Here is a 22029-nt window from a genome sequence, read left to right as displayed (position 1 = left end):
AATGCAATGGCGCTGAGCTGGTGGCACCAGGGAGGGTGACAGTCCCGGCCAGAGTGGTGTCCCCATGGGGGACAATGGGGACAGGCCATGGCGATGTCCCGAGCCCAATGGCGCTGTCCCCAGCTGGGCTGGTGGCCCCAAGGACAGGGACAATGTCCTCCAGGTTGGTGTCACTGGACAGTCAGTGGCAATGTCCCTCTGTCCCCTCCCATGTCCCTCTGTCCCCCCTGTGTCCCCTCTGTGTCCCTCCGTGTCCCTCTGTCCCCCCTGTGTCCCCTCCCGTGTCCCCCTGTCCCCCCCTGTGTCCCTCTGTCCCCTCCCATGTCCCTCTGTCCCCTCCATGTCCCCTCCCATGTCCCTCTGTCCCCTCCATGTCCCCTCCCGTGTCCCTCTGTCCCTCCCGTGTCCCCCTGTCCCCCCCTGTGTCCCTCTGTCCCCTCCCATGTCCCCTCCCATGTCCCCTGTCCCGCCCATGTCCGTCCCTTGCCGCCACACATGGGCGTGGCCTCTCCAATCCCCGCCCCCTCCCCAATCCGCGCGCTCCTCGTCGCCCCACTCCGCCCCTCCCCCTGTAATCCCCGCCCTCCTCGCCCATTGGCCGCGCCGAGGCCCCGCCCCTCCCGCCGCCGCCGAGGCCCCGCCCCGCCATGCGCCATCTTTCGGCCGGGCCGCGCCGCCCTCGGGCCGCGGGTTCGAGTCCCGGCCCGGCCCCGGTGCCGCTGCCGGTACCGGAACCGGGGCCGGGCCGGTTCCGGGGGCTCCTCCCGCGGCCCCCGCGCGCGGCGCGGCCGCTGCTTGCCGCTGCTGCTGCTGCTGGCGGCGCTGGCGGCCGCCGCCCTCATCCTCGTGTCCTGGCCCAGCGGGGAGAGCGCGCCGGTGAGAGCGGAACCGGGGGCGGTAACGGGGGCGGTAACGGGGGCGGTAACGGGGTGGGTAATGGGGGACCGGGGGGGGTAACGCGCGGTTAACGGGACACCCCCCCAGACTCTTCGGGAGCCATCAAAATCACCCCGAGATTCCAAAACTGCTCCAGGACCCCACAAATCCACTCCGGGATCCCCCAGATCCACTCCGGGATCCACAAATCCACTCCGGGATCCCCAAATCCACTCCGGGACCCCCCAAATCCACTCCGGGATCCCCAAATCCACTCCGGGATCCCCAAATCCACTCCGGGACCCCCCAAAATCACTTCGGGATCCCCAAATCCACTCCGGGACCTCCAGAACTGCTCCAGGACCCCCAAATCCACTCCGGGACCCCCAAATCCACTCCGGGACCCCCCAAGTCCACTCCGGGACCTCCAAACTGCTCCTGGACCCCCCAAATCCATTCCGGGACCCCCAGAACTGCTCCAGGACCCCCCAAAATCACTTCGGGACCCCCCAGATCCACTCTGGGACCCCCCAAATCCACTCCGGGATCCCCAAAACTGCTCCTGGACCCCACAAATCCACTCCGGGACCCCCAAATCCACTCCGGGATCCCCAAAACTGCTCCAGGACCCCACAAATCCACTCCGGGACCCCACAAATCCACTCCGGGATCCCCAAAACTGCTCCAGGACCCCCAGAACTGCTCCAGGACCCCCCCAAAATCACTTCGGGACCTCCAGAACTGCTCCAGGACCCCAGAACTGCTCCAGGACCCCCCAAAATCACTTTGGGACCCCCCAGATCCACTTCGGGACCCCCAAATCCGCTCCGGGATCCCCAGAACTGCTCCAGGACCCCCAAATCCACTCCGGGACCCCAGAAATCCACTCCGGGATCCCCAAAACTGCTCCAGGACCCCCCAAATCCACTCCGGGACCCCAGAAATCCACTCCGGGATCCCCAAAACTGCTCCAGGACCCCCAGATCCACTCCGGGACCCCCAAATCCACTCCGGGACCCCCAGAACTGCTCCAGGACCCCCAAATTACTCCGGGAACCCCAAAATCACCCTGAGACCCCCAGAACTGCTCCAGGACCCACAAATCCACTCCGGGATCCCCAAAACTGCTCCTGGACCCCCCAGATCCACTCAGAACACCCAAAATCCACTCCAGGACCCCCCAAAATCCCTCCGGACCCTCCAGATCCCCCAGGACCCTCCCAGACCCTCCAGGACCCCCCAGAACCCTTTGGGACCCCCCCAAAATCCCCAAATCCCCTCCCAGGACCCCCCAAATCCCCCCAGAATCCCCAAATCCCCTCCAGGACCCCCCAAAATCCCCAAATCCCCCCAGGAGCCCCCGAAATCCCCCGGGATCCCCCAAATCCCCCCAGGACCCCCCAAAATCCCCAATCCCCCCCAGGACCCCCGAAATCCCCCCGGGATCCCCCAAATCCCCCCCAGGACCCCCCAAAATCCCCAAATCCCCCCCAGGACCCCCCGAAATCCCCCCGGGACCCCTCGGACCGCGCCCTCCGGACCCTCCTGGCCCAGCTGGACCCCGCCCGGCTCTGGGGGTCCCTCCTGAGGCCCCTCCTGCACGAGAGGGTCCCGGGGGGGCCCGGCAGCCGCCACGCGCGAGAGGTGAGACCCCCCCAAAATCCACTCTGAGAGCCCCGAAACAGCCCCGGGACCCCCCAAAACAGCCCCGGGACCCCCCAAATACACACAGGGGTAAATCCACACTGAGACCCCCCCAAAATCCACACTGAGAGCCCCAAAACCGCCCCGGGACCCCCCAGAACCGCCCCGGGAACCCCCCAGAACCGCCCCGGACCCCCAAATCCCCCTGGGACCCCCAAAACCGCCCTGGGACCCCCAAAACCACACTGAGAGCCCCAAATACACACAGGGGTAAATCCACACTGAGACCCCCCCCAAAATCCACACTGAGAGCCCAAAACCTGTCCCCACCTGTCCCTCACCTGTCCCCACCTGTTCCCATCTGTCCCCACCTATCCCACCTTTCCCCACCTATCCCACCTGTCCCCACCTGTCCCCACCTGTCCCACCTGTCGCACCTGTCCCCACCTGTCCCCATCTGTCCTCACCTGTCCCACCTGTCCTCACCTGTCCCACCTGTCCTCACCTGTCCTCACCTGTCCCACCTGTCCTCACCTGTCCTCACCTGTCCCCAGCACATCCTGTCCCACCTGTCCCCACCTGTCCCCACCTGTCCCCACCTGTCCCACCTGTCCCCACCTGTCCCCACCTGTGCCCTCACCTGTCCTCACCTGTCCCTCACCTGTCCCACCTGTCCCACCTGTCCCCACCTGTCCCACCTGTGCCCACCTGTCCCCACCTGTCCCCACCTGTCCCACCTGTCCCCACCTGTCCCCACCTGTCCCCACCTGTCCCATCTGTCCCCACCTGTCCTAACCTGTCCCTCACCTGTCCCTCACCTGTCCCTCACCTGTCCCCCTCACCTGTCCCACCTGTCCCCAGCACATCCTGTCCCACCTGTCCCCACCTGTCCCTCACTTGTCCCACCTGTCCCCACCTGTCCCTCACCTTTCCCACCTGTCCCCACCTGTCCCCACCTGTCCCACCTGTCCCCACCTGTCCCCACCTGTCCCCACCTGTCCCCAGCACATCCTGTCCCACCTGCGCTCCCTCCGCGCCCGCTGGCACCTGGAGCTGGACACCTTTGTGGCGGCCACGCCCCGCGGGCAGGTGACCTTCAGCAGCGTGGTGGCCACGGCGGCTCCGCGGGCGCCGCGCGGCGCCTGGCCCTGGCCTGTCACTACGACACCAAGGTGCTCTCACCTGGGCCGGGCTCACCTGGGCCGGGCTCACCTGGGCTGGGCTCACCTGAGCCCTTCGTGGGCGCCACCGACGCCGCCGTGCCCTGCGCGCTCCTGCTGGAGCTGGCGTCGGCCCTGGACGGGCACCTGAGCAGCAGGGAGGGACAGGTGAGCACACCTGGGGGTGGGCGGGGCACCTGGGGGTGGGCGGGGCACCTGGGGACGGGTGGGGACAGGGACAGGTGGGGACACCTGGGGGTGGGCGGGGCACCTGGGGGTGGGCGGGGCACCTGGGGGTGGGTGGGGACAGGGACAGGTGAGCACACCTGGGGTGGGCGGGGCACCTGGGGGTGGGCGGGGCACCTGGGGACGGGTGGGGACAGGGACAGGTGGGGACACCTGGGGATGGGCGGGGCACCTGGGGGTGGGTGGGTGGGGATAGGTGAGCACACCTGGGGATGGGTGGGGCACCTGGGATGGGTGGGGACAGGTGAGCACACCTGGGGGCGGGCAGGGCACCTGGGAATGGGTGAGCACACCTGGGGATGGGTGGGGACACCTGGGGATGGGTGGGGACACCTGGGATGGGTGGGGACAGGGACAGGTGGGGACAGGTGAGCACACCTGGGGACAGGTGGGGACACCTGGGGACAGGTGGGTGTCACCTCAGAACACCTGGGTGTCACCTGGGGTGTGGCAGGTGTGTGACACAGGTGTGCCGGGTGTGACCCAGGTGTGTCAGGCCAGGTGTGTGTGTCAGGCAGGTGTGTGTGCCAGACCACGTGTGTGTGCCCCAGGTGTGTGGTGCCAGGCCAGGTGTGCCAGGCCAGGTGTGTGTGCCAGGCCAGGTGTGCCCCAGGTGTGCCAGGCCAGGTGTGTGTGCCCCAGGTGTGTGTGCCAGGCCAGGTGTGCCCCAGGTGTGTGTGCCCAGGTGTGCCAGGCCAGGTGTGCCCCAGTGTGTGTGCCCAGGTGTGTGCGCCCAGGTGTGCCAGGCCAGGTGTGACGCAGGGTGTGCCCCAGGTGTGACGCAGGTGTGTGCCCAGGTGTGACACAGGTGTGCCCCAGGTGTGCCAGGCCAGGTGTGCCCCAGGTGTGTCCCCAGGTGTGTTCCCAGGGTGTGTGTCCCCAGGTGTGCCCAGGTGTGCCAGGCCAGGTGTGCCCCAGGTGTGTGCCCAGGTGTGCCCCAGGTGTGACACAGGTGTGCCCCAGGTGTGTGTGCCCCAGGTGTGTGTGCCCAGGTGTGCCCCAGGTGTCCCCAGGTGTGCCAGGCCAGGTGTGACCCAGGTGTGTGTGCCCAGGTGTGTGCCCCAGGTGTGTGTGCCAGGCCAGGTGTGCCCCAGGTGTCCCAAGGTGTGACTCAGGTGTGCCAGGTGTGTGTGCCCCAGGTGTGCCCCAGGTGTGTCCCCAGGTGTGTCCCCAGGTGTGTCCCCAGGTGTGTGTGCCCCAGGTGTGTGTGCCCCAGGTGTGTCCCCAGGTGTGCCAGGCCAGGTGTGACGCAGGTGTGTCCCAGGTGTCCCCCAGGTGTCCCCAGGTGTGTCCCCAGGTGTGCCCCAGGTGTGCCCAGGTGTGCCCAGGTGTGTGTCCCCAGGTGTGCCCCAGGTGTGCCAGGCCAGGTGTGACTCAGGTGTGTCCCCAGGACCCGCCCGTGACGCTGCAGTTGCTGTTCCTGGACGGGGAGGAGGCGTTCGGCACCTGGAGCGAGAGCGACTCCCTGTACGGGGCGCGGCACCTGGCGGGGACAATGGCGGCCAGGGGCCACCCCGCGGGGTCAGAGGTCACCGCCATGGTCAGTGCCGGGGTCAGGGGGCACGGGGACACACAGGGACAGGGACACACCTGGGGACACACCTGGGGACACTCCCTGTACGGGGCGCGGCACCTGGCGGGGACAATGGCGGCCAGGGGCCACCCCGCGGGGTCAGAGGTCACCGCCATGGTCAGTGCCGGGGTCAGGGGGCACACAGGGGACACACAGGGACACAGAGACACACCTGGGGACAGGGACACACCTGGGACACTCCCTGTACGGGGCGCGGCACCTGGCGGGGACAATGGCGGCCAGGAGTCACCCCGCGGGGTCAGAGGTCACCGCCATGGTCAGTGCTGGGGTCAGGGGGCACGGGGACGCACCTGGGGACGCACCTGGGGACACACCTGGGGACACACCTGGGCACAGGGACACAGGGACACACCTGGGACACACCTGGGGACACACCTGGGGACACACCTGGGGACACTCCCTGTATGGGGCGCGGCACCTGGCGGGGACAATGGCGGCCAGGGGTCACCCCGCGGGGTCAGAGGTCACCGCCCATGGTCAGTGCCGGGGTCAGGGGTCACAGGGACACACAGGGACACACCTGGGACACACCTGGGGACACACCTGGGGACAGGGACACAGGGACACAGGGACACACCTGGGGACAGGGACACAGGGACACACCTGGGGACACAGCTGGGGACACACCTGGGGACACTCCCTGTACGGGGCGTGGCACCTGGCGGGGACAATGGCGGCCAGGGGCCACCCCGCGGGGTCAGAGGTCACCGCCATGGTCAGTGCCATGCAGGGGACGCTGTCCCTGTGCCCACACATCCGTGTCCATGTGTCCATCCCTGTGTCCCCGTGTCCGTCCCCATACTGTCCCGTGCTGTCCCCATGGTGTCCCCTGCATGTCCCCTGTGTCCGTCCCCGTGTCCCTGTCCCCACGCTGTCCCCATGGTGTCCCCTGTGTGTCCCTGTGTCCGTCCCGTGTCCCCGTGCTGTCCCATGGTGTCCCATGGTGTCCCTGTGTCCAGCCCTGTGTCCCCATGGTGTCCCCGTGCTGTCCCCATGGTGTCCCCTGTGTGTCCCTGTGTCCAGCCCTGTGTCCCTGTGCTGTCCCCATGGTGTCCCCTGTGTGTCTCCATGTCCCATCTGTGTTCCTGTCCCCTGTGTGTCCCCTGTGTGCATTCCTGTGTCTCTGTCCCCACAGTGTCCCCTGTATCCATCCCTGTGTCCCCATGCTGTCCCCACGGTGTCCCCTGTGTGTCCCATCTGTGTCCCTGTCCCCTGTGTGTCCCACGGTGTCCCCACGGTGTCCCACGGTGTCCCCAGAGCCTGCTGGTGCTGCTGGACCTGCTGGGTGCCCCCAGCCCTGTCCCCTGTCCCTGTGTCCGTCCCTCTGTCCCTGTCCCCTGTGTGTCCATCCCTGTGTCCCACGGTGTCCCCACGCTGTCCCCAGAGCCTGCTGGTGCTGCTGGACCTGCTGGGCGCCCCCAGCCCTGTCCCCGTGCTGTCCCCTGTGTGTCCCCTGTGTCCCCTGTGCTGTCCCCTGTGTGTCCCCATGTCCCATCTGTGTCCCTGTCCCCATGGTGTCCATCCCCGTGTCCCCATGGTGTCCCCTGTGTGTCCCCAGAGCCTGCTGGTGCTGCTGGACCTGCTGGGTGCCCCCAGCCCTGTCCCCATGGTGTCCCCTGTGTGTCCTATGGTGTCCCTGTCCCCATGCTGTCCCCTGTGTCCCACGGTGTCCCCACGGTGTCCCCACGTGTCCCCTGTGTCCCCAGAGCCTGCTGGTGCTGCTGGACCTGCTGGGTGCCCCCAGCCCCGCCATCCACAGCCACTTCCCCCAGAGCCACGCTGGTTCCTGCGCCTGCACGGCATCGGTGAGGGGACAGTGGGGACACGGGGGGACAATGGGGACATTGGGGACATTGGGGGGATTGGGGACACTGGGGGGGATTGGGGACATTGGGGACACGGGGCACATTGGGGACATTGGGGGGGCATTTGGGACACAGTGGAGGGGTGGGGACAATGGGAAAGGGTGGGGACTGGGAACAGTGACATGGGATGGCCCCGATGTCCCTGTGATGTCCCCAATGTCCCCCTGATGTCCCCAATGGCCCCCAATGTCCCCCAATGTCCCAAATCCCCCCAATGTCCCCCCAGTGTCCCCCAATGTCCTCCCAATGTCCCCAATGTCCCAAATCCCCTCAATGTCCCCCCAATCCCCCCATTGTCCCCAATGCCCTAATGTCCCCAATGCCCCAATGTCCCCAATGCCCTCAATCCCCCCGATGTCCCCAATCCCCCCATTGTCCCCAATCCCCCCATTGTCCCCATTGTCCCCAATCCCCCCAATGTCCCCATTGCCCCCAATCCCCTCAGTGTCCCCAATCCCCCAATGTCCCCCCATTGCCCCCATTGTCCCCAATCCCCCCAATCCCCCCATTGTCCCCATTGTCCCCAATGTCCCTGCATTGTCCCATTGTCCCCAATCCCCCCATTGCCCCCAATCCCCCTAACGTCCCCAATCCCCCCAATCCCCCAGTGTCCCCGCATTGTCCCCAATGTCCCCAATGTCCCCACTGTCCCCTCAGAGCAGCGTTTGCGCCGCCTGGGGCTCCTGCAGTCGCCGCCGCCGCCGTTTTTCCGCCTTGGCGCCGGCCCCGGGCCCCGTCGAGGACGACCACGTTCCCTTCCTGCGGCGAGGTGACGTCCCCAAGTGTCACCGAGTGTCCCCAAGTGTCAACCCGGTGTCACCTCCCTGTCCCCGGGCTCCTCGGTGTGCCCCGGTGGCCCCAAATGTCCCTCAGTGTCCCCCAATGTCCCCCAAATGTCCCCAATGTCCCCAATGTCCCCCTGATGTCCCCAGTGTCCCCAATGTCCCCCATTGTCCCTCAGTGTCCCCAATGTCCCCCCATTGCCCCCATTGTCCCCATTGTCCCCAATCCCCCCAGTGTCCCCAATGTCCCCATTGTCCCCATGGTCCCCAATGTGTCCCCATTGTCCCCAGGTGTCCCCAATGTGTCCCCATTGTCCCCATTGTCCCCAGGTGTCCCTATTGTGTCCCCAATGTCCCCATTGTCCCCCCAATGTCCCCATTGTCCCCATTGTCCCCAGGTGTCCCAATGTCCCCAATGTGTCCCCAATGTGTCCCCAATGTGTCCCCAATGTCCCCCATTGTCCCAGTGTCCCCAATGTGTCCCCAATCCCCCCAATGTGTCCCCATTGTCCCCAGGTGTGTGCCGGTGCTCCACGTGATCCCGACGCCGTTCCCGCGGGTCTGGCACACCCTTGGGGACACCGAGGACAATCTGCACCCCCCGACCGTGCACGACCTGGCCAAGGTCCTGCTGCTCTTCGTGGCCGAGTTCCTGCAGCTCTGACCCCAAAAAAACCCCAAAAACGCGAAAAAAAAAACAACCCGAAAATGTAAAATTAAAAAAAACCACAAAAAACCCCAAAAAAGCGAAAAAAAAACCCCAAAAAAAACCCCCGGACCTGGCCAAGGTCCTGCTGCTCTTTGTGGCCGAGTTCCTGCAGCTCTGACCCGAAAAAACCCCAAAAATGCGAAAAAACAACCCCAAAATGCAAAATTTAAAAAAACCCACAAAAAACCCCAAAAAAACCCAAAAAACCAAAAAAAAACCACAAAAAAAAACCCTAAAAAAATCCCGGACCTGGCCAAGGTCCTGCTGCTCCTCGTGCCGAGTTCCTGCAGCTCTGACCAAAAAAAAACCCCAAAAACACAAAAAAGAAAAGCCAAAAATGCAAAATTTCAAAAAAACCACAAAAACCCCCCAAAAAAACCCAAAAAAACCCCAAAAAACCACAAAAAACCCCTGGAACTGGCCAAGTCCTGCTGCTCTTTGTGGCCAAGGTCCTGCAGCTCTGACCCAAAAATAAACCCCAAAAACACAAAAAAAACAACCCGAAAATGCAAAATTAAAAAAAACCACAAAAAAACCAACCAAAAAAAACCAAAAAAAAACCCCAAAAAAAACCAAAAATCAAAAAAACCCCAAAAATAAAAAGAAAAAAAAAACAAAACCCAAACCCCCAAATACCCCAAAAAAACCCAAATAAACACAAACAAAAAAATTCCAAAACCACCAAAATTTGCCTTTTATTGCCGGGATTTGGGGGCGCAGCTGAGGTCACACCTGAGGGGGGAAGAGAGCGGTGAAGGGGGGGGTCCAGGGGGGGATTTGGGGGATTTTTGGGGTCCTGGGCGTGATTTTGGGGTCCCGGGGGTTATTTTGGGGTTCAGGGGGGAATTTTGGGGTTTCTGGGTGGGGATTTTGGGGTTTTCTGGGGGTTATTTTGGGGTTTCTGGGGGCAATTTTGGGTTTCTGGGGGGGATTTTGGGGTTTCTGAGGGGATTTTGGGGTCCTGGGTGGGGATTTTGGGGTTTTCTGGGGGTTATTTTGGGGTCCTGGGGTTATTTTGGGGTTTCTGGGGGGAATTTGGGGTCCTGGGTGGGGATTTTGGGGTCCCGGGGTTATTTTGGGGTTCTGGGTGGATTTTGGGGTCCCGGGTGGGATTTGGGGGTCCCGGGTGGGGATTTTGGGGTTCCTGGGGTTATTTTGGGGTCCCGGGGGTCATTTTGGGGGTCCCGGGTGGGGATTTTGGGGTCCCGGGGGTTATTTTGGGGTTTCTGGGGGAATTTGGGGGTCCCGGGGTTATTTTGGGGTCCCGGGGGTTATTTTGGGGTTCCTGGGTGGATTTTGGGGTCCCGGGGTCTCACCCTGGTGGCCGAGGGTCTCTGTGGCCGCCGCTCCGGCCCAGGGGGGCTCAGCCCGGGGGTCCCCCCCGCGTCCGCCGGGGTCCTGGGGCCAAAACCCCACAGTGAGACCCCCCAGAAAGCCCCAAATGGGACCCCCCAAAAAATCCCCCAAATCCAACCTGGGACCCCCCAAAAATTCCCCAAATCCAACCTGGGACCCCCCAAAAATTCCCCAAATGGGACCCATCGGGACCCCCCAGGAACCCCCAAATCCTCTTGGAACTCACTGAGAGACCCTAAAATCCCCCAGAACTGCCCCAAAACCCTGAACCCCAAACTGCCCCAAAATCACCGCAAACCGCCCCAAACTGCCCCAAAACCCCCTAAAATCACCCCAAACCCTTAAAACCTCCAAAACTGCCTGAAACCCCCCAAATTACCCCAAACCCCTTAAAACCCCCGAAACTGCCCCAAACCCCCCAAAACCACCCGAACCCCCCCAAAACCACCCCAAACCCCCCCAAACTGCCCTAAACCCCCTAAAATCACCCCCAACCCTCTCCCCAAATCACCCCAAAGTTCCCCAAAGCCCCCCAAAGTCACCCCAAACTGCCCCAAACCCCCCCAAAATCACCCCAAACTGCCCCAAACCCCCCCAAACTCACCCCGAACCCCTCCAAATCACCCCAAATCCCCCCCAAACCCCCCTCACCCGCTGCCCCGCCGCCTCCTGGCCACGGCCAGCCCCACGCCGGGCGCGAGCAGCAGCAGCGGGAGCGCGCACAGCGCCAGCGGCGCCGCGCCCCGGGGCCGCCCCGCGCCCGCTCCGGGGGCGGGGCCAGGCGGAGGGGGCGGGGCCGCGGCCCCCGGCGCGCGCTCCTGGCAGCGCTCGCCCATGAAGCCGCGCGCGCATGCGCAGACGGGGCCCGAGAAGTGCGTGAAGCACGTGCCGCCGTGCGCGCAGGGGTTGGGCGCGCAGGCGCCGTGGCGGCGGCGGCAGCGCGGGCCCGCGAAGCCCAGCGTGCAGGTGCAGGTGAAGGCGTTGGCGCCGTCCTGGCAGGTGCCGCCGTGCGCGCACGGGTTCGGGCTGCAGTCGTCCGCGTTGTGCTGGCAGCGGCGGCCCGAGAAGCCCGGAGGGCAGCGGCACAGCGGGGCCAGGCCCTGCGCGTCCCGGCACAGGCCGCCTGAGGGGGAAAGGAGGGGGGGAAATGGGGGGGAAAATATGAGAAAAATTGGGAAAAAATATGAGAAAAATGGGGGGAAAAATTAAAAAATGGGGAAAATATATGAGAAAAATGGGGGAAAAATTAAAAAAAATGGGGAAAATATATGAGAAAAATTAGGGGGAAAAATTAAAAAAAATGGGGAAAATATATGAGAAAAATGAGAAAAAAAAAGAGAAAAATGGGGGGGAAATAAAGGAAATGGGGGGAAAAATGAGAAAAATTGGGAGGGAAAATGGGGGGAAAAATTGAGAAAAATGGGGAAAAATATGAGAAAAAATGGGGGGGGAAATGAGGAAAATGGGGGGAAATATATGAGAAAAATGAGAAAAATGGGGAAAAAAAGAGAAAAATAGAGGTGAAAATGAGGAAAATGGGGGAAAAATATGAGAAAAAATGGGGGGAAATGAGGAAAATGGAGGGGAAAATATGAGAAAATTGGGGGGGGGAAATTAAAAAAATGGGGAAAAATATGAGAAAAAATGGGGGGAAAATATGAGAAAAATTGGGGGGAAAAATGGGGAAAAAAAAGGTGAGAAAAATAGAGCTGAAAATGAGGAAAATGGGGGAAAAAAAGAGAAAAATTGGGAGGCAAAATGAGGAAAATGGGGGGGAAAAATTTAAAAAAATGGGGAAAATATATGAGAAAAATGGGGGGGAAATAAAGGAGAAATGGGGGAAAAAATAATGAGAAAAATGGTGAAAAATGGGGGGGGGGGAAATGAGGAAAATGGGGGGGGAAAATATGAGAAAAATTGGGGGCGGGGGGAATGAGGAAAATGGGGAAAAAATGAGAAAAATGGGGGGGGAAATGGGGGTAAAATGGGGGGGAGATATATGAGAAAAATGAGAAAAATAGGGGAAAAAATAAAGAGAAAAATAGAGGTGAAAATGAGGAAAATGGGGGGAAAAATAATGAGAAAAATGGGGGGAAAAAGAAGAGAAAAATAGAGGTGAAAATGAGAAAAATGGGTGAAAAATGGGGTGGGGGGAAATGAGAAAACTGGGGGAAAAATGGGGGGGAAAATGAGGAAAATGGGGGGAAAAATATGAGAAAAATGGGAAAAAAATAATGAGAAAAATAGAGGTAAAAATGAGGAAAATGGGGAAAAATTAAAAAATGGGGAGGTATAATGAGGAAAATGGGGGGCAAATAATGAGAAAATGGGGGAAAATGGGGGGGAAATGGGGAAAAAAATGAGAAAAATGGGGGGGGAATAAAGGAGAAATGGGGGGAAAAATATATGAGGAAAATGGGGGGAAAAAATGAGAAAAATTGGGAGGGAAAATGAGAAAAATGGGGGAGGGAAATTTGAGAAAAATGGGGAAGAAATATGAGAAAAAAATGGGGGGGGAAATGAGGAAAATGGAGGGAAAATATGAGAAAAAATGGGGGGAAATATATGAGAAAAATGGGGGGAAAAATTTAAAAAAATGGGGAAAAATATGAGAAAAAATGAGGAAAAAAATGAGAAAAATGGGGGGGAAAAATTAAAAAAATGGGGAAAATATATGAGAAAATGGGGGGGGAAATAAAGAGAAATGGGGGAAAAAATAATGAGAAAAATGGTGGAAGAATGGGGGGGGGGAAATGAGGAAAATGGGGGGGAAAATTTAAAAATGGGAAAATATAAGAAAAAATGGGGGGAAATGAGGAAAATGGGGGAAATATATGAGAAAATTGGGGGGAAAATTTAAAAAAAATGGGGGGGAAAAATGGGGGAAAAAAAAGAGGTGAAAGGGAGGAGAGGAAGAGGGGTCGGGGATCAATCTCGGGGTTTCCAGGCAGGTTTTTTGGGTGGTTTTTCTTTGTTTCTTTGTTTTTTGGGTTTTTTTGGGGGGATTTTTTGGGGGATTTTTTGCGGCTTTTTAAGTCTCTCGCCATCCAAACAGTAGTGGGGATTTTTGGGGGGATATTTTGGGCCGGTTTTGGCCCATTTTGGGCCATTTCTCACCATTCAAGCAGTAGCTGGGCTCACAGCGACCCGCCCGGCAGTTTTAGGGGGTGTTTTTGGGGTATTTTAGGGTATTTTTGGCCCATTTTGGGGCCGTTTCTCACGGTTGAGGCAGTAGCGGGGTTTAGGGGGTGTTTTGGGGGGTTTTTGTTCATTTTGGCCATTTTTGGCCGTTTCTCACCATTCAAGCAGTAGCTGGGCTCGCAGCGATCCGCCCGGCATTTTTAGGGGAGGTTTTTGGGGTATTTTTGGGCCATTTTGGGTGTTTTTAGGGGGTTTCTCACCATTGAGGCAGTAGCTGGGCTCGCAGCGATCCGCCCGGCAGTTTTAGGGGGGGTTTTGGGGTATTTTAGGGTATTTTTGGCCGTTTCTCACCGTTGAGGCAGTAGCAGGGTTTAGGGGGTGTTTTTGGGGGGTTTTGGGGTGTTTTTGGGGTGTTTTTGGGTATTTTTAGCCCATTTTTTGCCCATTTCTCACCGTTCAAGCAGTAGCTGGGCTCGCACCGACCCGCCAGCAGTTTTAGGGGTTTTTTTTGGGGTAATTTTGGGTGGTTTTGGGCCATTTCTCACCGTTCAAGCAGTAGCTGGGCTCGCAGCGACCCGCCCGGCAGTTTTAGGGGGTGTTTTTGGGGGTAATTTAGAGGATTTTGGCCCATTTCTCACCGTTCAAGCAGTAGCTGGCTCGCAGCGACCCGCCCGGCAGTTTTAGGGGGTGTTTTTGGGTATTTTTGGGGGTTTTGGGGTGTTTTTGGGCCATTTTTGGCCGTTCTCACCGTTCAGGCAGTAGCAGGTTTTAGGGGGTGTTTTTGGGGTATTTTAGGGTATTTTTGGCCATTTTGGGGCTGTTTCTCACCATTCAAGCAGTAGCTGGGCTCGCAGCGATCCGCCCGGCAGTTTTAGGGGGTGTTTTTGGGTAATTTTGGGTATTTTTAGCCCATTTTTGGCCCATTTCTCACCATTGAGGCAGTAGCTGGGCTCGCAGCGATCCGCCCGGCAGTTTTAGGGGTGTTTTGGGGGTAATTTAGAGGATTTTGGCCCATTTCTCACCATTGAGGCAGTAGCTGGGCTCGCAGCGATCCGCCCGGCGCTCGCAGTTGGAGCCGCGGAACCCGGGCGGGCACCGGCAGCTGTACCCGGGGGGGGTCCCGGGGGCGGTCCCGGGGTCGGGGGCGCAGGCGCCGCCGTTGAAGCACGGCCCGAGGGCGCAGGGGGAGGGCGGCACCTCCGGCAGCGGGAACGGGACCCCGGGACCCCCGGGACCCCCGGGACCACCGGGGGATGGGCTGGGACCACCGGGAGATTGGCTGGGACCGCCGGGAGGGGCTCCGGGACCCTCGGGAGGGGCTTCGGGACCACCGGGAGGGGCTCTGGGACCCCACGAGGGGCTCCGGGATGGCACCAGGGACCCCCGGGACCACCGGGAGGGCATTGGGGACCCCCGGGAGGGGCTCTGGGACCCCTGAGACCCCTGGGAGGGGCTTCGGGACCACCGGGATATGGGCTGGGACCCCCATGAGGGGCTCCGGGACCACCGGGACCCTCGGGAGATGGGCTGGGACCACCGGGAGGGGCTCTGGACCCCTGGGAGGGGCTCCGGGACCCTCGGGACCCTCGGGAGGGGCTTCGGGACCCCCTGGATGGCATTGGGGACCCCGGGAGGGGCTCTGGGACCACCGGGACCCCCGGGAGGGGCTCTGGGACCCCTGGGAGGGCACCAGGGACCCCCGGGACCCCCACAAGGGGCTCCGGGACCCTCGGGACATGGGCTGGGACCCCCCATGAGGGGCTCCGGGATGGCACCAGGGACCCCCGGGACCCCCGGGAGATGCTCTGGGACCACCGGGAGGGGCTCTGGGACCCCCGGGACCCCCGGGATGCATCGGAGACCCCCGGGAGAGGCTCTGGACCCTCGGGAGGGGCTCCGGGGCTTTCGGGACACCGGGGAGGGGCTCCGGGGCTTTCGGGATACCCAGGAGAGGCTCCGGGACCCCCGGAGGGGCTCTGGGACCCCCGGGACCCCCGGAGGGGCTCCGGGACCCCCGGGAGGGGCTCGGGCGGGGCCGGAGCTCCGGGGGTCGCCGCCGGTGCCGCCGCCGGTGCCGCCGGGATCTCGCAGCCGCTGCCGGGGCCCTGCGGGGACAGCGCCGTTACCGGGGCCGGGGGGGGGCAACGGGGGGGGGTCCCGGTTTTGGGGGGGGGGGGGGGGGGTCCGCACTCACCGCGCAGGCGCCGCAGGGGCTGGGGGGGGCGCAGGGACCCCCCCGACACCGCCCTGAGGGGATAAAGGGGGGGGGTCGGGTCATTTTTGGGGGGGTTCGGGTCATTTTTGGGGGCGTTTGGGGTCATTTTCTGGGGGGGTTTTGGGTTATTTTTTTTGGGGGGGTTTCGGGTTATATTTGGGGGTTTTTCGGGTCATTTTTGGGGGTTTTTCGGGTGATTTTTGGGGGGTGTCGGGTCATTTTTTGGGGGGGTTTCGGGTTATTTTTTGGGGGGGGTTTCGGGTCATTTTTGGGGGATTTCGGGTTATTTTTGGGGGGATTTGGGGTCATTTTTGGGGGGTTTCGGGGTATTTTTGGGGGTTTTCGGGTCATTTTTGGGGGCGGTTTCGGGTCATTTTTGGGGGGGTTTCTCGGGTCATTTTTGGGGGGGTTCGGGTCATTTTTGGGGGGGTTTCGGGTCATTTTTTGGAGGGATTTCGGGTTATTTTTTGGGGGGTTTGGGGTCCTTTTTTGGGGGGGTTTCGGTCATTTTTGGGGGGTTTCGGGTCATTTTTTTGGGGGGTTTCGGGTCATTTTTGGGGGGATTTGGGGTCATGTTTTGCGGGTGTTTCGGGTCATTTTTTGGGGGATTTCGGGTTATTTTTTGGGGTGGTTCGGATCGTTTTTTGGGGGAGTTCGGGTGATTTTTGGGGGATTTTTGGGGTCATTTTTTGGGGGTTTTTCGGGTGATTTTTGGGGGGTTTCGGGTTATATTTGGGGGGGATTTCGGTCATTTTTGGGGGGGTTTTCGGGTCATTTTTGGGGGTGTTTCGGGTCATTTTTGGGTGGGTTTCGGGTCATTTTTGGGGGTTTTTCGGGCCATTTTTGGGGGGGTTCGGGTTATATTTGGGGGGGGGGTTCGGGTCATTTTTGGGGGTTTTTCGGGTCATTTTTGGGGGGGTTTCGGGTCATTTTTGGGTGGATTTCGGGCCATTTTTGGGGGTGTTTCGGGTCATTTTTGGGTGGATTTCGGGCCATTTTTGGGGTGTTTCGGGTCATTTTTGGGTGGATTCGGGCCATTTTTGGGGAGGGGGGGGGGTCACTCACGGGGTCCCTCAGCAGCCGCGGGGGGGGGGCGCAGCCCCGGGGGGCGGGGCGGGGGTGGGGGGAGGGGCAGCGCAGGCGCGCCCCGAAGCGCAGCCCCCCCCCCGCCCCCCCCCGCCAGGGCCCCCCCGGGCTCAGGCGCGGCCTCGACACCGCCCGGGCCACGAGGCGCAGGGGGGGCCCTGGAACGGGGGGAAAAGGGGGGAAAATGGGGGGAAAAGGGGCGGGGTCAGAGCGGCCCGGACCCCCCCGGACCCCCCCAGAACCCCCCGGGACCCCCAGGCCCAAATTCACCCCAAAACCCCCCAAAATCTCCGTTTGTTCACCCCAAAACCCCCCAAAATCTCCGTTTGTTCCCTGCCCAAAACCCCCGGGTTTGTCCCCAAATTTCCTTTCCCGAACCCAAATTTCTCTCCCCAAGACCCCCAAATTTCCACCCCTCCCCAAGACCCCGAAATTTCCACCCCCAAGACCCCGAAATTTCCACCCCAAAACCCCAAACTTTCCCCCAAGACCCCAAATTTCCCACTAAGACCCCAAATTTCGCCTCCAAGACCCCAAATTTCCCCTTCCCCAAGACCCCGAAATTTCCACCCCAAACCCCAAATTTCGCCTCCAGGACCCCAAATTTCCCTTCGAGACCCCAAATCCCCTCCAAGCCCCCCTCACCGGGGGCTCCGCTCTCCTCCAGCCGCCAGGACTCGACCACGAGCGAGACGCTGCCTGGGGGGGGGGCGAGAATTTGGGGAGGGGTCTCGGATTTTGGGGGGGGGCCTCAGGTTTGAGGGGGGGTCTCGGATTTTGGGGAGGGTCTCGGGTTTGAGGGAGGGTCTCGCATTTAGGGATGGACCCGGTATTTTGGGGAGGGGTCTCCTATTTGCGGAGGGGTCTGGAATTTTGGGGAGGGGTCCGGGATTTTGGGCGGGGTCTCCCATTTGGGGAGGGGTCTGGAATTTTGGGAGGGGTCTCCCATTAGAGGGGGGCTCTAGAATTTTTGGGGAGGGGTCTCCCATTTTGGGGAGGGGTCTCCCATTTCGGGGCGGGCTCTCCCCCATTCGGGGCGGGGTTTCCCCATTTTGGGGCGGGGTTTCCCCATTTCGGGGCGGGGTCTCCCCCATTTTGGGGCGGGGTTTCCCCATTTGGGGCGGGGTCTCCCCCATGTTGGGGCGGGCTCTCCCCAATTTGGGGCGGGGTCTCCCCCATTTTGGGGCGGGGTCTCCTCCATTTCGGGGCGGGGTTTCCCCATTTTGGGGCGGGGTCTCCCCCATTTCGGGGCGGGGTCTCCCCCATTTGGGGCGGGGTTTCCCAATTAGGGGCGGGGTCTCACCGGCCAGGGGAAGGCCAGCGGCAGCCGCAGCATCCGGGGGGCTCCGGGCGCGGGGGGGGGCCCGGGGGGGCTCTGCGCGACCCCCAGGCCGCAGCCCCGCCCCCCGGGGGGGCGCAGGCACAGCCGGAACTGGAGCGGCACGAGGGGGGGGGGCGGGGCCCCGCAGGGACCCCCGGGACCCCCCCGCGCCGAGAGCACGCGCAGCTCCAGGACCCCCAAGGGGCGGCCCTGGAAACCCCGAAATTAACACAAATTAACCCAAAATTAACCCAAAATTACACCCGGGACCCCCCCGCGCCGAGAGCACGCGCAGCTCCAGGACCCCCGAGGGGCGGCCCTGGAAACCCCGAAATTAACACAAAATTACCCAAATTAACCCAAAATCAACCCAAAATTACACCCGGGACCCCCCCCGCGCCGAGAGCACGCGCAGCTCCAGGACCCCCAAGGGGCGGCCCTGGAAACCCCCAAAATCAGCCCAAAATTAACCCAAAATCAACCCGAAATTACCCCGAAATTACCCAAAAATCACCCCAAAATTAACCGAAATTAACCCAAATTAACCCAAAATCACCCCAAAATTACACCCGGGACCCCCGCGCGCCGAGAGCACGCGCAGCTCCAGCACCCCCAAGGGGCGGCCCTGAAACCCCCAAAATTAACCCAAATTAACCCCAAATTAACCCAAATTAACCCAAAATTACACCGGGACCCCCCCCGCGCCGAGAGCACAGCGCAGCTCCAGGACCCCCGAGGGGCGGCCCTGGAAACCCCGAAATTAAACCCGAAAAAACCCGAAATTAGCCAAAAATCACCCCGAAATTACACCAAAATTATCCTAAAATTACCCCCAAAATCACCCCCGAATCAACCCAAAATTAACCCGAAATTACCCAAAATCACCCCCGAAATTACCGCCGAAATTACACCAAAATCACCCCCAAAATCACCCCGAAATTACCCCGAAATCACCCCCGAAATTAACCCGAAATTACACCAAAATAACCCCCGAAATTAACCCGAAATTAACCCAAAATCACCCCCGAAATCAACCCAAAATCAAGCCGAAATTACACCAAAATTATCCTAAAATTACCCCAAAATCACCCCCGAAATTAATCCGAAATTAGGCAAAAATCACCCCAAAATCACCCCCGAAATTACCCCGAAATTACCCCAAAATTAACCCGAAATTATCCTAAAATTACCCCAAAATCACCCCGAAATTAGCCAAAAATCACCCCCGAAATTACCCCAAAATTAACCCGAAATCAACCCGAAATTACACCGAAATTAACCCAAAATCACACCCGAAATTAACCCAAAATCACCCCCGAAATTACCAAAATTACACCAAAATCACCCCGAAATTACCCCAAAATTAACCCGAAATTAACCTGAAATTACCCCAAAATCACACCCGAAATTAACCCAAAATTACACAAAAATCACCCCCGAAATTACCCCAAAATCACCCCCGAAATTAACCCAAAATCACCCCCGAAATTAACCCAAAATCACCCCCGAAATTAACCCAAAATCAACCCAAAAATACCCCAAAATCACCCCCCGAAATTAACCCAAAATTACACCAAAATCACCCCAAAATTAACCCAAAATCACCCCCGAAATTACCCCAAAATCACCCCAAAGAGCCCCGAAATTACCCCAAAACCCCCCAAATTACACCAAAATTACACCCAGGACCCCCAAAACCCCCCAAATTACCACAAAGAGCCCCAAATTTACCCCAAAGAGACCCAAAAATCCACCCGAGGGCCCCCAAAATCACCCCCCGAGACCCCAAAATCCACCCCGAGACCCCAAAATCACCCCCAAGAGTCCAAATTACCCCGAGAGTCCAAAATTAGCCCAAAGTGCCCCAAAATTACCCCGACGCCCCCAAATTACCCCAAAATCGCCCCCAGGATGCCAAAATCTCCCCCCCAAGACCCCCAAAATCCCTCAAGACCCCCAAAATTACCCCCAGGACCCAAAAATTGCCCCCAGAAACCCCAAAATCCCCCCAGAAACCCCAAAATCTCCCTCCCAAGACCCCCAAAATCACCTCCAGAAACCCCAAAATTGCCCCATGACCCCAAAATCCCCCCATGACCCCAAAATTACCCCAAGAAACCCCAAAATTGCCCCCAGATCCCCAAAATCCCCCCAGGACCCCCAAAATTGCCCCAGACCCCCAAAATCCCCCCCGGACCCCCAAAATTGCCCCCAAAATCCCCCCAAGACCCCCAAAATTGCCCCCAAAATCCCCCAGAAACCCCAAAATTGCCCCAGGACCCCCAAAATTGCCCCAAGATCCCCAAAATCCCCTCAGAAACCCCAAAATCCCCCCAAGACCCCAAAATCCCCACCCGGGACCCCCAAAATCCCCCCAGGACCCCCAAAATTGCCCCAAGAAACCCCAAAATTGCCCCCAGATCCCCAAAATCCCCCAGAAACCCCAAAATCTCCCTCCCAAGACCCCCAAAATCACCCCAAGACCCCCAAAATCCCCACCCAGGACCCCCAAAATTACCCCCAGAAACCCCAAAATTGCCCAAGATCCCCAAAATCACCCCAGAAACCCCAAAATTGCCCCAGGACCCCCAAAATCCCCCCCGGACCCCCAAAATCCCCCCAAGACCCCCAAAATCCCCCCAGAAACCCTAAAATTGCCCCCAGGACCCCAAAATTGCCCCAAGATCCCCAAATCCCCCCAGAAACCCCAAAATCCCCCCAGAAACCCCAAAATCGCCCCCAAAATCCCCCCCGGCCCCCCCCCCCCAATTCCCCCCCCCCTCACCGGGGCGGGGCCGAGGAGGAGGAGGAGGAGGAGGAAGGGCAGGAGGGGGAGGGGCGCCATGGGGGTCCCGCGGGGCCGGGGCTCGGCCGGGTCTGAGCCGCGCGCCGCCCCCAGACCCATTTGAATGGGGCAAGGCCCCGCCCACCGCCCCGCCCACCGCGGCAGAGCCACGCCCCCAACTCCAAAAAAGGAGATTCGGACCTAAAAAAGGAGATTGGGACCTAAAAAAGGAGATTGGGACCCAAAAAAGGAGATTGGGACCCAAAAAGGGAGATTGGGACCCAAAAATGGAGATTCAGACCCAAAAAAGGGAGATTGGGACCCAAAAAAGGAGATTGGGACCCAAAAAAGGAGATTGGGACCTAAAAAAGGAGATTGGGACCCAAAAAAGGAGATTGGGACCCAAAAAGGAGATTGGGACCCAAAAAAGGAGATTGAACACAAAAAAGGGAGATTGGGACCCAAAAAGGGAGATTGGGACCTAAAAAAGGAGATTGGACCTAAAAAAGGGAGATTGGGACCCAAAAAAGGGAGATTGGGACCCAAAAAAGGAGATTGAGACCTAAAAAAGGGAGATTGGGACCCAAAAAAAGGAGATTGGGACCCAAAAAAGGGAGATTGGGACCCAAAAAGGAGATTGAGACCTAAAAAAGGGAGATTGGACCCAAAAAGGAGATTGGGACCCAAAAAAGGGAGATTGGGACCTAAAAAAGGGAGATTTGGACCCAAAAAGGGAGATTGGGACCCAAAAAGGGAGATTGGGACCCAAAAAAGGAGATTTGGACCCAAAAAAGGGAGATTCAAACCCAAAAAAGGGAGATTGAGACCCAAAAAAGGGAGATTCAAACCCAAAAAGGGAGATTGGGACCCAAAAAAGGAGATTGGGACCCAAAAAAGGGAGATTTGGACCCAAAAAAGGAGATTGGGACCCAAAAAGGGAGATTGGGACCCAAAAAGGAGATTTGGACCCAAAAAAGGAGATTGGGACCTAAAAAAGGGAGATTCAGACCCAAAAAGGAGATTGGGACCCAAAAAAGGAGATTGGGACCTAAAAAAGGGAGATTCAGACCCAAAAAAGGGAGATTGGGACCCAAAAAAGGGAGATTGGGACCCAAAAAAGGGAGATTGGGACCTAAAAAAGGAGATTGGGACCTAAAAAAGGAGATTCAAACCCAAAAAAGGGAGATTGGACCAAAAAAGGGGAGATTCAAACCCAAAAAGGGAGATTGGGACCCAAAAAAGGAGATTC

At 59.4% G+C, this 22029-nt stretch overlaps 2 protein-coding genes across 2 annotated transcripts; one reads left to right on the top strand and one right to left on the bottom strand.

The window, feature by feature from the left end:
- Positions 1-480: 480 nt before the first annotated feature.
- LOC129134185 (glutaminyl-peptide cyclotransferase-like protein) lies at positions 481-9387 on the top strand. The gene is given in 8 exon segments (XM_077193076.1): positions 481-876; positions 2371-2520; positions 3526-3654; positions 3657-3848; positions 5317-5466; positions 7227-7325; positions 8043-8157; positions 8689-9387. Coding segments are annotated over 8 exon segments (1359 nt in total). The 5' UTR covers positions 481-495; the 3' UTR covers positions 8832-9387.
- A 159-nt stretch (positions 9388-9546) lies between these two features.
- On the bottom strand, positions 9547-14777 carry DLL3 (delta like canonical Notch ligand 3). The gene is made up of 4 exons (XM_077192868.1): positions 14396-14777; positions 10884-11355; positions 10193-10274; positions 9547-9608 (listed from the first exon to the last, which is right to left on the bottom strand). The coding sequence occupies exons 1-4, from the start codon at positions 14775-14777 to the stop codon at positions 9603-9605; spliced, it is 942 nt and encodes a 313-aa protein (XP_077048983.1). The 3' UTR covers positions 9547-9602.
- Positions 14778-22029: the final 7252 nt, after the last annotated feature.

This window comes from Agelaius phoeniceus, chromosome 36 (genome assembly GCF_051311805.1).
Source record: "Agelaius phoeniceus isolate bAgePho1 chromosome 36, bAgePho1.hap1, whole genome shotgun sequence".
Classification (NCBI taxonomy): domain Eukaryota; kingdom Metazoa; phylum Chordata; class Aves; order Passeriformes; family Icteridae; genus Agelaius; species Agelaius phoeniceus.
The sequence above is the reverse complement of the archived record's forward strand: the minus strand, read 5'-3'. Positions and strand labels throughout refer to the sequence as shown.